Consider the following 17225-nt stretch of genomic DNA (forward strand, 5'->3'; position numbering starts at 1 on the left):
TCAGTCTAAACCTCCAATCTAGTATAAGATTGATTTAAACTATGGGTCTCAATTACGGAGAGAGGGGCTCAAAAACTAGCGAAAACATTAGAAAGTTTGACGAACAAATAATGTAACAAACATTCAACAGGAAACACTACTCCGATACATTCATGTTCATTAAGTTTATATCTCTTAGTTCGAGTTGTGGTGACACGATACAATTACAACTGTTTCCTAATCATCTGGTTAATGCTATTTTAACTAGTTATTATTTTTTACTGCTCTTGTTGCACCTCATCTGACGCTCGTTTCCAACTAGGATTATAGTAGCGTTGGCAATTTTTTCTTTGAAATGCGCTAAGAGGTCCAGACTAGTTTCAGTGAATTTTCCAACACTGGCATGAACGATTATCAGAATTGTGCTAGCTTGTGAAGTCAATTATTAAGTTTGCCGCATGAACCCAAAAAATGTTCCTTTTTTCAGATTTGTTTCTGTTTGATTGGTCAGAAGTGCAGCTATTTTGGATTAAATGGGTAAAATTCCCAATTTTGTCATTTTAACGCTCGGCCATTCAATTTGAGGTTGAGCAAAGTGAGTTTTATTTATACTTGTTCGCTGTTTGTTGGCCTTTTGCCGTCGACAAAAAAACTGTCATATACTCCCGGGACACACATTACTGTTTCCAAAAGATCCAAAAGCAGCAATATTCGTTCCCCTGGAAGTTATCAAATTTTCCCTGCATAAGTAATATAAGCTAACTCACCTGTAATGCTAACGAGCTCCAAAACCGGTGCGAGCACCATTGCTTAGGGTTCCCTTTGGATGACTGCCAGACACGCCTCGCGCTATCACTTGGTGTAGTGCACAAATATGGAGTCATAGTTAAAAGAATGTTCATGATTGACCTAAACTTGTGAGTTATCTTTTTAAAAAATTTATAAAATGTTGGAGTACATATAATAGAGTATAGCTGGAGTTTGAATTACAGAAAACCGACCCTCCAGTGTAACAATCTCCTTAATCGGAATTTAAAGACAAAGATGGAAAAATTGACACAAAGAAAATTTGTAGACGTTTGCGACAATTGATTGTATCGCGACAAAAAGTTAGTCTTGGATAACGTTGACGTTTTTTACGCCCATCAGGGGGCACGAGAAGAGAGCCACTCAAACTGAGTTCAAATGGACCGAAGTGTCTGCGAAAAATACCACTTAAAAAACTAAGACCGGTTTGTAATAAGATAAATAAGGTTTAGAAATCTCTATCGATTTTTATAGAACAGCACAATGATGGAGATATTGATAGTTATTGATGGTGGTGGGTAATCATTAGGTTTATTATATACAATTAGTTTTTGAGATCCTCAATCTGCTTAGTCGGTTTTACTAGTTCATTTTCAGATTCTGATCCACCTTAATTTCATCCGCTGTTGATTGAAAATCGTTCTCCTCCACTAGTTTCAAAATACTCTATTTTTCATTTCCTTCTGACTTCCTTTGTACTTCCTTCGTTGCCAATATGATTTTCACCATTCAAACTATCGCTTTTCTTTTTTTTTGAGCCCGTAATCATTTTTAGTGGCTCTTTTTTGAATTTTCCTACTTATTTTTTCACAGTTTGGAGGGGGGTTCATCTTAAACTATTTATTTTCTGGGTCTCAATCATTCATCAACAAAACTTGCCCTGCGCAAGTTCTTTGGTGAGTTCAGCTTTACAAAGTGGTTTGTTTGTTGCTTATAATCCCATGAGAACAAAGAGACAATTTTCAGTCTGATAGAAAAACTGAGGTTCAATGAAACATTTGAAGTTCCATGAAAATATTGAGAAGTGGTTTACATTTGGGTGGTGACCTTCCCAAAGTTCATATTCAAAACTATATAACGTTCAAATGGTAAAAGAACAAAACTAAAGCCCAGAATTTGTCCCAGTGTCAAAAAAAACTACCGAACGAACCTCGTTAAAATCAAAGATTAATTAATTAATTAATTGAAACAGTTTTCTTCAGATCTTCTATCCTAGAATTGAAGTTCATAGTTTATGAAGAGAATTTTTTACTAGTGTATTAGTCTAAAATGTATTTAAGCTGTTTGTAATACTAGGACAATTATTTATCTCATATTTATCTCTTAATAAACACTCAATCAAACACTTTCTGAATAGAAGAATGAGAGTTTTTCAAGGTACAATAATAGTAAAAAAAATTTTGTAAACTTGGCATTTAATACAACACAAGTTTAAAAGTTTGCAAAGATGTAAACTTATGCAAACGTAAAATGACAAATGAAATCAATTTACAATGCATCTAATTGTCCTGGGTCACAGAATCTCAGTATTACAATCATGCAACAACTTTTTAATTACTCTGCTGCCGATTACTGAAAGCTTACTTCATTAATTATTGCATAAAAATTCATGGTATTACTAATTGCAGAGAAAATTGATAAACTGCAGGTTTTCACAAAACCGTACTATGTGAAATGCTTTGCAAAATTCTACGTTAGATTTATAATTCTTCTAAAAAACTAACCCTTTCACTGAGATTTTTTGACTTTTTATCTAAGCTATAAAACTACTTGACGGAAATAGAAAAGTTGTTTGCAAGCGTCCCGTTTTGTTTCTCCAATTGTAATGATGCATAACAATAACAAATTTCGTGTTTTTATCTTTGTGTTTTTATCTTCTCAACTCGCAGAGGAACTTTATCGAGGCCAATGGAGAAATGTAGTACTTGTTTTCTTCTCTCAAGTTCCTTTACGGCAAACAAACATCGAAATTGCGATGGACGACCAGGGTAACAAAACTAAATACCCTGTCTGCCCTAGTCTAGACTTAAATTTTTGATCAGACTCAATTGTTCTAGAAGTTTGAGGAGTCACTATTGACCCGAATCATACAGTCGAGTTTGTGAGTCAAGGTCCAGCAAAAGTCATTTCATTGGTCGAGCAAAATTCTAAAGCCTTTTCATGGGACTTTATGTGTTTGCATTTCTGTTTCATGGGTCGAGTGAAATACTTTTTATGGGCGTTTTGGGTCAAACATGGTCTTTAATTGAGTCGAGCAGAAGTCTTTTCATTGATCTGCTTTTGCAATTTTTTTGAGTTTTTTCTTTGGTGGCGCTTATACTGAAGCAGCAATAGAGCAAGACTAAAAAGCATTGCAACACTGTAGTCCAACTTAAAACACTTTGGAAACTGAAAAGGGTCTTAAGAAATATTGCAATTCTTAAGATAAAGCAGTTATCGAAGCTGGACTATATAGCCCCAATACCTGATTGGAGTAAAATAGCCACTTTATTATAATGATCTTCTTTGCATTAGCCACTTTGAAAATGTGACGTTTTTAAGTTGTTTTCTCTTCCAAAATTATGAATTATCATTAGTAAAAAAATAATGCACAAATTTGACAGATTGATGGTTCTTTAGAGTCTGAAAAGATGAAGAAGCATAGATGCTGACGATAAGCAACAAAGAGCTGTAAAATGCTCCGGTGGGCCATTTTGAGGCAAAAATGTAGACCCATAGAGAAACTTTTGCTCGCCATGATTTGACAATAGATTTGATCGTGTCAAAAAGAACCATGAAAGCCTTTATATCGATTTATGATTCGATTTGACTTTTGCTGAATGCAATTTTCACTCCTCAAAATTTTTATTCGAGCAAAAATTTCAGAGCTCAAATCCGTGCGCGAAAACTCAATTGTGAGTTTTTGGGTCGAGCAAATGTCCTAGAGTGACAAAATTAGGGCCGAACAAAAGTCAGGTGGTTTACAAAATGTAGCAAAATTTTCTGCATAGTTCTTTTGGTCGCGCTTGGTCTAATCGTACCCATTTTTGGCCAAGCTTGATCTTTTCATAGGCCGAGGTCTGGACTAGGGAGGGTATATATATTATGTTCTAAAACCTGGAAATAATTTTTGCAATAATTTGTACATGTTGATCATATAACAAATTGTTAGTTGAATGGTTAACTTATCGTCATTAAATGATGTTAAGCTGCGATAACTGCGATGAGCTGCGATTACTTTTGAATTAATTTATCCGTATGTTTAAATGGAAGAACTTCCCACAGAGTAATCAAAATATTTCATCTGAATAAAACCATTTTTACACTTATATATCCTTCTAAATAAATTTTAATTCTTCAAGCAAATTTTTTTCTAAATTGTACTCAAGTACGATTACGGTGCAAAAGGTACATTTACTCTTGCCCATGATTACTCTCAACAACATGTAAATTAGATATAAATCCAAGAAATCATAATTTGCTATCAATCTTTTGTCGATAATTGACGAGAAAATTCGAGAAATAGGTCTTAGGCTACTTGACACTTTTGTCACTGATGTCCACAAAAAGCCTAAAAGAGCACGATTTGTGCAAAATGTACCCTTTGCAACGTAAGGTTTAGAACCATTTAAGGGAGATACTGAAAAATGATCATTGACACCATCAGTAGTCCCCAATGTCTTTCCATTCGAACCGCTCTGTTAAATTTGAAATTGCTTGGGTCAAAATCAATAACCCTTCCGTCTTTGAACTCCAGTTTTATCAATCCAGCAGATGTCAAGCTGACCACCATCTGTGCCCCAAAAGCAGTTATGAAGAAATTAATAGCTGAAATAAAAAATGTCGGTGAACGATTAGTCAACCCGGGTTAAATAAACTTGATAAAATTAGCAAGGCCGTGTAGCATCGTCAAAATCATTTTTATTTAGATCACACCCTAAGAAACTTGTAGGTCAGACTTCTGTTTGCGTGAATAAGCAAAAAATTTTGTTTTTAGATAACCAGATATCCCATATATATCAAGTGATCTTTTTGGACATTCTTGCGTTGTCTTGTGCTTCTTTTTTCTCTTTGGATTTTTTTGGGCAAGTCAATGTAAGTGGCGGCCTTATTTTTTTGTTACTAACCCTAGTGATGAGCGGATTCAAATCTTGCAAGAATCTTGCAAGATGATTCAAAACTTGCAAGATTCCAATCAAGACAAAAAATAAATCGGGGTACAAATGTTTTAGGAAATATCTTTGAAGCAAATTATTGTTTATTAAACAAATTACAAAACAGAATTCGTTGAAAAAAAATTAGCTCGGATTCAAAATCTTGCAAGAATCTTGCGAGAATCTTGCAAGTTTTTGAATTCAGGAAAATTTATTTGTGTGTTTTTGGTAGCTAAAACAAACTGAAAACCAAATATCATGTCAGTACTCCTATAGCTTATTTCAGTAACTCCGCCACTGCCGGTCCCCAGCCAGGAATGAAAAAGCAGGAGGGATGAACCACAAAAATCATACTGGAAAATCTCGAAAAAGTCTGTTTTTTAACTTGACTTGAGATAATTTTCCGACACTCTGTTTGCTATTTTGGATATATATTGAGTTCTTTTTATCTGGTTTAGTCGTTTTGTTTGTTTCGGAGAACTGTGTAAGTCCGGTTTTTTGCCGTACTGATTCAGTATTCCTATAGCTTACTTCAGTAACTCCGCCATTAGCAATCTGTAGGTTGAGTTGATTCGCGGTGCCAAATTATTTAAGTTTACTATTCCAAATTGTTGGTTTATTCGCGGAGCGAATCGACACTTAATTTTGATGCTTGTTGATTTAATGTTCTGAATGCAGAATAATTACATATTTAGTGGAGCGAAAGTGCGTCCATTATTTGAATGGGTATTTCGCTTAGCGAAATAAGCTTAAATTTTATCTAGTCTAAATTAAGACTTTGGCGGAGCGAAATCTAGTTTAAGAGAGAGCCAACTAAATTGAATTAAGAAAATGAGCAGAATGAATCAAATTAAAATTAACTAAAACTGATCAACAATTTGTTTACGACACTACATTTCCAATTGCGGCAACTTAAAATCACAAGACGACATGAACAGACAAAGATATCAAACACAGGATGTAAACAAACATAAAATTGTGAAAACTTAAGATTTGATCTTCAAAACAAGAACTAAATGATGATTAAAATTAAATGATAAATGAAAGTGAACCAATTTAAATTTAACTAAAAGTAACTTGATTTGCTGCACCAAATCAATAGCCCCAGAATGAAATGTACTACTGTACCACATTTCCACCTTGACGAAAACAAATGACATAGTTATTTATCATAAAATTAATAACATATGTACTGGTTAAATAAATAATACAATAATGTTTTCTTTCAGAAATCTTTCACTTGTGTTAAATTTCATTAGTTTGATTCAACATTGTTTTAGTCACTATCACTTTCATAGTATGTTTCAGCCTCGCCGACCGTCATTGGTGATTCTGGTCCCTCATAATTGGGCGAAACGCAGTATTGTGTGGGGTACGACTGTGTAGGTGAGCATGGGCCGACTGTAAAATCAGTTTCACTTTGATGAGTTTGTGCAGCGGCCGTCTTTATGGCTGAGATTATAGATTTGTTCTGTATCTGTTTTTGTTTGATGATCTGTCTCCTTTTGTTTCTCGCATATACACCAGGACTGGATGTTGTAGGGGGACAAGTTTGTACAGATGTGACTGATTCATCTAATTCAGTAACCGAGGGCGTTGATCATTTTCGTTTCAATGGAATTAGTGCAGCTGAGTCTTTTGTAGCAGCTTTACGTTTTGGTCTGCTAGGTGATTCCGCTATTACAATAGAAGTCGATGGCATCTCCATTGGCACCGCAAAATTGCTGGTTATTTCTGTGGGTTGTTTTGGCGGTGCTGTTGTTTTTGTTCTCTTAGGTTTAGTGGGCATTCGCACCCGTAGAGCGCGTGTTACATTGGAATGTATTGAGGAGACCGTACTGACATCGTCTGCTAATTTCCTGTGCTTCGTGCGTTTGCCTCCCTCTAGTTTCTTCCTTAACTCTTTTGCGTGATGACTGATCAGATCTTCCGTTGTTTTCCCCGTTGGTGTCCTTGGTCGTCGATTTGCGTACACTTGCAATTCGGTCTGGCGTTCGGCTTTTGTGCCAAATTTGGCTAAGGTTGAATTTCTGATGGTTACATCTCTTTTTCCTGGTTCTTTGATTACTGAGGTGAGTGTATCCGTTTTTACTACCGAAGAACCGGGCGTCAATACGTCGTATAACCCATCTAGGCTTTTCTTAGATCGTTTCGTGCGCGGTTTCTTTTTAGCAAGTTTTACTTCTAATGAAGCTTCTGTTCGTGGTACTGATTGTCCGACGTCTGGGTGGGGAATCACTCTGGACTCTTTGTTCGGATCCTCGTTTTTTCGTTTTGTCGCATCTTTGCTTAGTCTGTCTCTGTTCAGCTCAAGTTCCGTGTCACTTCTTCCCTTGTTGTCCCAGTTTTCTCAGAAATGAGTTCCTCCCATCTGACAGTCTCCAAATCTAAATATTTATTTAAATTTTTTTTGTACGTTAGAGTTTTTGGGTCCGGTTTAGTCGTTATATTACTCAAAGGAGTATTGGCCTTTCTACCAAAATGTGCTTCAAATGGTGATATATTAATAGTCTTTTGACGGCATATTCGTCGCTGGTAAATTGTTGAATTTACTGATGCTTTCACATTGAATTGATTTCGCGCCGCCGTTTTAATGCAAGCTAATCGATTCTTGATTGTTTGTATTAGCCTCTCTACTAAGCCAATTGCTCTGTGATCAAGTATTGGAGCTTCAATTAACTGTATGTTATTTTGACTACAAAATGTTTTAACTTGTTGTCCCGTGTAGCAAAACATACTCTTGAAAAAATTTCAAAATTTTATCTGCATTAGCTCTATCAAATACTTCTGCTGTTGGAAATTTTGAAAATTGATCTATACATGCAAGAAAAAAAATCTCTTGATTTTTTTCATTAAAAATTGGTCCTCCAAAATCAATTTTAATTTCTTCATTTGGAACTTTGCATAACTTTAATGGTGCCCATTTATTAGCAGGTATAATAGATTTTAAATTTTTACCAATCTTGACACAGGGGTTGCATTTTGCAGTCTTTTTTATTATGTCCCTGTGCATATATGGCCACCACGCGTGAGTTGCCATATCTGTTATTCCCCATGTTCCCGGATGAGTTGCATGGATGGCGTCGACGTATGCATCTTTGACTGCATGGGGAAGGGCTATCCTGTCGTCGATCCAGACACATCCATTCTTGACATGTAGGTCTTTCCAGAATGAATGTATGTAAGGTGATATCTGCTTACATCGCTCCTCATTTTCGGTTAGGATGCAATCCCGTATCTCTTTTAGAATCGCATCTTTTGTTGTAAGGCTAGCCATTAGGGAACTGGAGAAGATCTTGGAGAGAGCAAAGTTGAATGAGTCCAAATAGAAATCATCTACTGAAGGCGATGTTACTGTTGTTGTATCAGTAGTAGGGGTGATTGGCGTTGCGGGTACTGCTTGAGCTGATGACGGTTCTGCTTCATCTGCGAATCTTACTCTAGAGGGCGTTGATTGTTTGACTTGCATCAAAGTTTCTTCGTCTGAATTCGATTGCGATATCATGTAGACTTTATTGAATTTGTTTGCAATTCATTGAAAATTGGTTAGTTTAGGTAGCGACTGATCGGTAGAACGATTCAAGGCAAAAAGCGAGTGAGGAATGTTAGCTGTCTCGATTTTGGTATACGAATTTGAGTTATTTGGTGTTAATTCGTTAATTGAGTTATCATTATTCGTATTTGTAGAATATTCTGGATTTCGCGGTGCGAATTCACTGCATAATTTGTTAAAAGAATTTGGATTATTTGAAGCTCGTTTTGTAAGCGGATATCGCGCTGCGAAATCGACGTTATTTTCTGCATTTAATAAGAAGCGTTTCGCGCCCCGTTTTATTACATCCAATTTTGCTACTATAAATTGGTCGTCATATGCAGATATATTAACAGCTTTTTGTTGCGGGTCGCGAGATATATAATCCACTAATCCCATTTTTGAGTTAGGGAGATGATCAATTGAAAAATCAAATGGTAGTAATCGATCTACGCAACGTGTCAATCTACTATTTGTTAGATCTGTTCTCTCTCATGATTGAGAGAAGAGCTCTATGTTCAGTTATTACAGTAAATGGTTTGCCGAATAAACAATATTTAAAATGTTCCACGGACCAGACAACTCCCAAAAGTTCGAGCTCATTTATACTGTATCTGTCTTCAACAGAATTCAAGAATGGTGACGCGAATGCCACTGTATGCCAGTCATTAGGTGTTCGCTGTTCTAATGCACATCCCAAACCCTTACGTGAAGCGTCGCATTTTATTCGTGTTTCTAAATCCGGGTTAAATTGTTTATTTTCGGTTGTTTCCGCAATCTTTTCTTTAATCAATGAGAACTGTTTTTCATGTTCTTCCGTCCAGAGAAATTTGTAATTTTCTTAAGGAGAGGTCGAAGTAGGTAGCATAGTTGTGACAAATTTGGAATGAATTTTTTTAAATGATGTACTGAACCCATAAATGATCGAAGTTTTTTAAGATTGGTAGGCGCTAATAATTTTCCGATTGCATCCGTTTTATTTGACAATGGTGTTATACCTGATTGTGTAATATTATGTCCAAGCCATTCTTTTTTTTCTTTTGCGAAGTGACATTTTGCAAGATTTATTCGGAGATTTTCTTGATCTAATTTTATCAGACCTTTCCGTACTAAATCGAGATGTGTTTCTATTCCACCTCTGCTCACTATCAATATATCGTCCAAGAAACAGAAAGTATTATCTAGCCCCGCGAGAGTGCAATCGATTGCTTTTTGAAATTCAGCTGGCATATCCGTAAGACAGTAAAATCCATTTTTGAAGCGATATGTGCCGGTCATATCTCCACTGACAATGTTAAAGTTACAATGGCGGGCCGTATCACTATGTAATTTTAGTTGGCTATATGCGTACTGCAAATCAAGAGTAGTAAAATAAGCAGTCTCTTGCGGCGGTGTTGACAATGTTTGAGAAATCGTTTGAATTAACGAGTCTATATTCGGCATTTGATACTTGTTTTTGTGAATGGCTTTGTTTACGATTTTGGAATCTAGTGCTATTTTGATTGACTGATCCTTTTTTACTGTAATGACTATTGGAGAGATAAAGAATTGATCAGAACAATTGGTCAGTTATTCTTTATGTCCTTCGTTTAGCATTTTTTCAAGTTCAATTTTCATTTTCGTTTGAAGAGGTATTGGCACTTTTCTTCCTTTTTGATGTGTCACTCGGTAATTTTCGTGAAATTTTGAATTAACCGTGTGATTTTTAGATTTTCCGATTCGGGAGATCAAATCTGGGAATTCTTTTGCCAACGATCATTTTATTGCACAAGGTTGATCTATGTTATTGACTTCTATGTTCGGACAAGGTTTCTGCGATATTATTATGCCTAATTGATCAAAAAGGTCTCGTCCGAGAATTGGTCGGAAACCATCAACTACGACCCTGATTTTTGCTTTCTGAATTTTCATATCATTGCATCGAACTGGCGTTTTTAAATTGCCGAGAGTTTTGACAATATCATTAGAAAAAGACCTTAGTTCTAAAGGTTTTTTTCTCCGACCATTGTGATTGCGGACAGTTATACATTATTTCTCTAGCAAGCGACATATTGATAATAGTGCAACCACTGCCGGAATCGAGAAGCAAATCACAATCTGTATTTCCGATCGTTATCGTTATATTTTTCGTTGCTACTTGCGGTGAACTAACATTTTCTACTGTCGCAACGTAATTGTCGTCTGAAGAATCATAATCCGAATTAATTTGTTTGTTATAATTAATATAATTGACGTTTTGACTTTCCTGACTTGAATTTTGATTTGTAGTTTCATCAGTTTCTACATTGTTAATACGATTGTTTTGTTGTGTATTTCGTGCATTATTAAGTTTTCTCCGACATACCTTAGCGAAATGGTTGAGCAAACCACAGTGATTACATTTCTTACCCATAGCAGGGCAAACCTGGCGGTGCGTTGTTGTCCAAGCTTGACCACAACCTCGACATTGTCCAACCGATGCACGGTTGACTACTGCTCTACCTGATTGATTTCCACGCACACCCGCGCCGCGAAATCGATTGAATGATTGTATGGCGTTCACTGTACTGCTAGTTGCACCGTTATTAGATGATATTCTCTGCTGGTTCTGATGGTCCATTTCCATATTGACTGCTATACTGAGTGCTCTTTCTGGGTCAACTGTATCACGGAGAAGTTCCCGTTGAATACCATCATCCAACATGTTCGTGATGAAGATGTCCCTGATGATCACCTCCTCACGATTTTCAAAATCGCAATTTTCAGCCGAATCTTTCAAAATGCTTAAGAATTCTTCTACTGTTTCATCGTTTTTCTGCTTTCGAGAAAAGAACACATATCGATCGAATGTGATATTTCGTGGGCGGATAAAAGCTATCTCCATCATCTCCTAAAGTTTGAGGGTAGTCAGGTCATAAATATTATCATGAGGAAATTTTTGTGTTAGTAAGCGTCTTCCCTCCGTACCAATGCTTAGGTACAAAAGAGACACACATTTTTGAGTGCAAAGATTCCATGGCCGTTCCCCGCATAGTACTCCCTTTTTTGTTATCTTTTGACATTTTAAGTCCCATTGCAACTTTAATTGACTGTTTCGTATCTGACGGTCTCTCCGTTTCAATTGTTGAATATTCAATTGACGTCTCGTACTTTGGTTCCGCTGGCAGTCGAACCGTCATTCGGTTGTAGCAGCGTGTCCAATGTGATATTCTCACGTGCGTTTTACTTGGATCCGCCATTTTTCCCATCTGATTGGTGGGTCCGACGTTGGGCGTTCCCAAAATGGCTCTATTGACAATGATGTTTTTTGAGATTCGCGAGCTGACTGCGCCATGTCGTACAGATTAGCAATCTGTAGGTTGAGTTGATTCGCGGTGCCAAACTATTTAAGTTTACTATTCCAATTTGTTGGTTTATTCGCGGAGCGAATCGACACTTAATTTTGATGCTTGTTGATTTAACATTCTGAATGCAGAATAATTACAGATTTGGCGGAGCGAAAGTGCGTCCTCTATTTGAATGGGTATTTCGCTTTAAGAAATAAGCTTAAATTCTATCTAGTCTAAATTAAGACTTTGGCGGAGCGAAATCTAGTTTAAGAGAGAGACAACTAAACTGAATTAAAAAATGAGCAGAATGAATCAAATTAAAATTAACTAAAACTGATCAACAATTTGTTTACGACACTACTTTTCCAATTGCGGCAACTTAAAATCACAAGACGACATGAACAGACAAAGATATCAAACACAGGATGTAAACAAACTTAAAATTGTGAAAACTTAAGATTTGATCTTCAAAACAAGAACTAAATGATGATTAAAGTTAAATGATAAATGAAAGTGAACTAATTTAAATTTAACTAAAGTAACTTGATTTGCTGCACCAAATCAATAGCCCCAGAATGAAATGTACTACTGTACCACAATCATACTAGAAAATCTCGAAAAAGTCTTTTTTTTTAACTTGACTTGAGATAATTTTCCGCCACTCTGTTTGCTATTTTGCATTTATATTGAGTTCTTTTTATCTGGTTTAGTCGTTTTGTTTGTTTCGGAGAACTGTGTAAGTGCGTTTTTTTTTGCGGTACGAATCAGTACTCCTATAGCTTATTTCAGTAACTCTGCCACTGCCGTTCCTCATCCCGGAATGAAAAAGGAGGAGGGATGAACCACAAAAATCATACTGGAAAATCTCGAAAAAGTCGGTTTTTTAACTAGACTTAATTAGATTTTCCGACAGTAGCTTAACTATTTCAGCTCGATCAACTGCCGAGTGCAGCCAGCGAACCAGTTAAAAAATATTGAAGAATTCAAAATCTTGCAAGAAACTTGCAAGAGGAATTAATAATCTTGCAAGATACTTGCAAGTTGAAGCAAGAGGAATTAATAATCTTGCAAGATACTTGCAAGTTGAATTCAAAATCTTGCAAGATTCTTGCAAGATGATTCAAAACTTACAAGAATCTTGCAAGCAGCTTGCAAGTAGTATGCATTCCCTTCCAAGATTGCTTGCAAGATTCTTGCAAAATTTTGAATTGTCGATCACTAGGGAAACGAAAGCATATCAACAAAATTGACTCAAGACTTGTCAAGTCTTCACCAAGACTTGCGCAAGACTTGAAAGTCTTGGACAAGAATCGACTTAAGACTTGCCAAGACTTCAGACTTGATTTAAGAGGTTCCAAGTAAATTAATCAGAGCTCTGATACAGTTCTGATCCAAGAATTGCCTTTTTTTGAATCAGTACTTGAGTTTCAGTCCCAGTGGCCTCTTTTGTTCACATTACTGAAATTTTGAGAGTTCTTTTTGATAATATATTTTAGAAAGAAAACACATAGAAACTAATGAAACCAAAAAGTGCTTTTGAAAAAGGTTTATTACAAACAACAATCAAGTCCTATAAATCCGAGAGCAAGAAATTGATTTTATTCCATTATCCAATTTCTTGCGAGAAACAGTTGTTGTCTTTCCTCAAATAGTTCTTGAGAAATGAGCTTGTTAATTGAAGGTTCCTTTATGGATAGAACAACCCAGAGTGACATCACGACAATACGACATCACTAGATATCATTTCGAGTCAGGTCAATTAAATTAACAAAGCGAGCAGTCTGTGCGACGCGCAGAAGTTTTAACAAACAAGACCAAAACGACCAAGGAGGTTGCTGAGGAAATTGACGGACAGGGGTTTAGCCGACAACGAAAAAAATGAGAAATTTAGCCAACACATATATCACTATTGATCGAAAAAACGTCACTGGTCGATAAATCAGTAGTTCGGTGAACCACTATCTTTGGTAGCGCTCCACTCGGCCTCTATATGCCCTGGTGGGGATGAGGAGGAGGATGGTTGCAACCACGAACAGACCTTCGTTACGCTAGTCGATAAAAACTTGGCCGTCTTTTTGCCCGCTTACATTTTAAATTACCCAATCAGAGCTTTAGAATTAACCTGTTAGCGCATTACACGGTAGTTGTCGGCAAAATTTCTCATTTTTTGATTGTCAGCTGCAGCTGAATGAATGCCCTGTCGGCCAATACAGCGGCCATCAGCAGTGGCCGAGGTCCTAATGAAAAAGACCCGCTTTTCATTATTAAAATCATTTAATTATTTGACGATCAATATTCGTTTTTTATTGTTTTTTTATCGTTTCTTATTATCATCGGCGATGTGTTTTGGTATTATTATCTTTATCATTTTTTCCTAAAATTATAATTATTATTGTTAATAACATTATAATTCTTAAAATATTATTACTATTATTCCTATTGTTATTATTACTATAATATTTATTATCATTATTATTATTATTACTATTATTATTATTTTTATTATTATTATTATTATTATTATTATTATTTTATTTTGATTATTATTATTATTATTATTATTATTATTACTATTATTATTTTTATCATTATTATTATTGTTATTATTATTATTATTATTGCTTTTTATCCTTATTATTGATATTACTGTTGCGCCCCCTCTTGAGGGGGGGAGGAACTATATACTCAAATGTCCTTTTTTGCTCAGACAATTCTGACCGATTGATATAATCATCGTACAGAGTTGTGAGTAGCATCATTAGAAAGCTCATCCAGCGTAGAATGTGGAATTAAAAAGATTTTCTTGATTTTCGTTTTTTACAGGGAGTTATTGAGATTTAAACTTTTGGGAAAAGTTGAGTGAATTCAGTTGTTTTTAGTCAAATTTTCTGGAAGTTTTTGCATAAATTTCGTCAAATTTGCTAAAATTTGTGAAAATTGTTAACAATAACACTTAACACTGTTGATTTTATATTTAGAGACAAAAAGTCTTTTTGACTGTATTGATATAATTTTTTGGCTAAAATGTCTGCTAAATATTTCAAAATCCATCCTTTTTCATCAAAAATTTCCCTTAAATAAGCTTCTTTAGTCCACTTTGATTAAATTTGCCGCATGTACACACTCAAAAACAACTAACACAAATTTGGTACACTATACAAAGGGAACTAGACCTCAAAAGCAACTAACACAAATTTGGTACACTACAAAGGGAACTAGCCCACACTTCCATTAAGAGTAGTCTGGAATAAAAATTTCTGCTAACTTTTGTCGTTTTTGCTAATTTAACTCAATGATCATCAAAATCACAGCATTTATTTTTGATCTTTTAACTAACAAATTATCTGGATCTAAAACATTTGAACAAATGAGTGTTCCTAATTGAAGAACAGCAGTAGCAAGGCAAGTGTTGGTTCAATCGTGGTCTGCTATAAACCAAAATTCATTCAGATTGTATTCAGTCAGTCTTTTTTTAATAAAGATTCGATCTCAAATCAAAACTCAATGTTGATAGGTCCTATTGGCTTCCTATGCAGTTCCAAATTGTTATATCTAATTTTTTTCTCAAAATATTATTGTCGTCTGATTTCTAAAAATATTTGGATTTTTAATTAAAAAATGGTTTATAGAACCTTGCCACTTTCATTTTTTCAATTTGGTCAACTTTTAGCCTAGAGTCAGCAAAGAAAGAAAAACTCTTCATTATCTTTTTTCTAAAGAATTAAATTTTAGGATTTCCTGCGATTTTACGCGTTAAGTTTTGTTTCTCTGGCTTCGATAATACTAGATTTCATTTTTTTTATTTTTAGGCTTTGGCCCATTTTTCACGTGTTTGGCTCGTTTTTTTTTCAAATTATCACATTAATGACATTCCACACATTTTCGTTTACAATAAGCCACAATTGAACATATAAAAGTCTTTAAAGGTATAGATTAGGGTTATAACGGCTTCGACACCCCATCCTTGAAGAATTTAAACGAATTTTCTACATTTATCATTAGATCTAGTTTGTTTTTACTTTGTCTTTTTAGTCGAATGAAATTTCCTGGAAAATGAAAGTTCTCATTGGCTGTTTATAGTTTTTGTCTATCTTCGACGTTTTTTGTTGACGTAAGACATATTCTCTACAAGTAGAGGTCTCAAGTTCTTCCATTGGACCAACAAACAAACCTATTTTTCTTCCTTTTGTAGCCAATGGTTTTCATGACTTTAAAAATAATTGTTTTCGAAAGATACAAAAAGATTGCTAATGTTGCTGTTTTTCTCTTTTTTGTATTCTTGTTTCCTTTTCTCATTAATCAGAGGTCACATACCACATTATAAGAGTTCATGGAAGGCTCAATTGAACATAGTTTGGTGGGCAAAATTTGGCTTTACGGCTTCGACAGCCTTTTCTCGCAAGTTTTAATTGTAATTTTGTTTGTTGAATCTATTTATTGTTCATTTTGTAACCTCACAAAAAATTGAATAATAACAGTTTTTAACAGGCCTTTCAATGAAAACGTATCTGATCCTAAAATTCAATTGTTATCAAATGGTTCTCATTACTTTGAATGAATTTTTTTTAAATATAAGCCATTTTTTCTTGCAGTTTTTTTGTTATTTGTTGTCTAATTGTTACCGATCCTTATTGTGAAGTGGTTCCATATCTTTTCTAGTGAATTAAGAGCTATTTTATTTAGTTTTAGTTTTATCTGAGGTTATTTTGACGTGTTAATAAGTTTTTTTAAATGGGCGTAAAATTTTGGATGTAATTAAAATTTGTTGTTTTTTGTTTGACTTTGTTGTTCGTCTTGACTGGCTTTCTTAATAATGGCTGATCTCATCAACCTAATAAAGATTTTCTTTACTGCAGTGAGTTGTTTGCATTCGAGGCGATCTTTTCGCTCACACATTCTTTTTGAAAGTTGCTGTTACACAAAAATCCAAAAATTTGGATGAGCGGGGTCTGAACTTTATGTGCTAACGCACATTACCTAGCCTCCTTGTTACCATTAATAAAAATATGATTATTATATTTGCGTAGAAGATAAATTTAGATAAATGTTTAACTGGTCTAAGGATTTCGCAAGTGAGCAAGTAACCGCAAAAAGTTCTAAAACTTTTTAGGAAAAACGCTGAAATCAAATCTCGGCAAGTGCTGAAATTGTCTAAAGAAAGTGTTGAAGGCGCAGCAAATGCTGAAAATGATAAAGTTACGTAATTATCTGGATCTAAAACATTTGAAACATTTGAGTGTTCCTAATTGACGAACAGTAGTAGCAATGCAAGTGTTGGTTCAATACTGGACTGTTACAAAATAATTAATCAAATTTTATTCAGTCAGTCTTTTTTTAAAAAGGATTTGATCTCAAATCAAAGCTGACTGTTGATAGGCCCTATTGACTTCCTCTGCTGTTCCAAAATATTATATCTAGTTTCTTTTCTCGAAAGATTATGGTCGTCTGACTTCTAAAAATATTTCA

The 17225-nt window shown here is 35.0% G+C and overlaps 1 protein-coding gene across 2 annotated transcripts in view; it reads right to left on the minus strand.

Annotated features, from left to right (window-relative positions):
- Positions 1–4368: 4368 nt before the first annotated feature.
- Positions 4369–17225, minus strand: part of LOC142356133 (uncharacterized) — a 34219-nt gene continuing 21362 nt past the window's right edge. Inside the window, exon 6 of one of the 2 annotated variants that reach the window (XM_075408096.1) lies at positions 4369–4558. In XM_075408096.1, coding sequence (XP_075264211.1) covers positions 4494–4558 — 65 coding nt within the window. In that variant the 3' untranslated portion in view covers positions 4369–4493. Of the gene's footprint in view, positions 4594–17225 lie in introns of both variants that reach the window. The other variant, XM_075408095.1, reaches the window with a different exon arrangement.

Source organism: Convolutriloba macropyga, unplaced genomic scaffold (assembly GCF_964194025.1).
Source record: "Convolutriloba macropyga unplaced genomic scaffold, txConMacr16.3 SCAFFOLD_819, whole genome shotgun sequence".
NCBI classification, from domain to species: Eukaryota; Metazoa; Xenacoelomorpha; order Acoela; family Convolutidae; genus Convolutriloba; species Convolutriloba macropyga.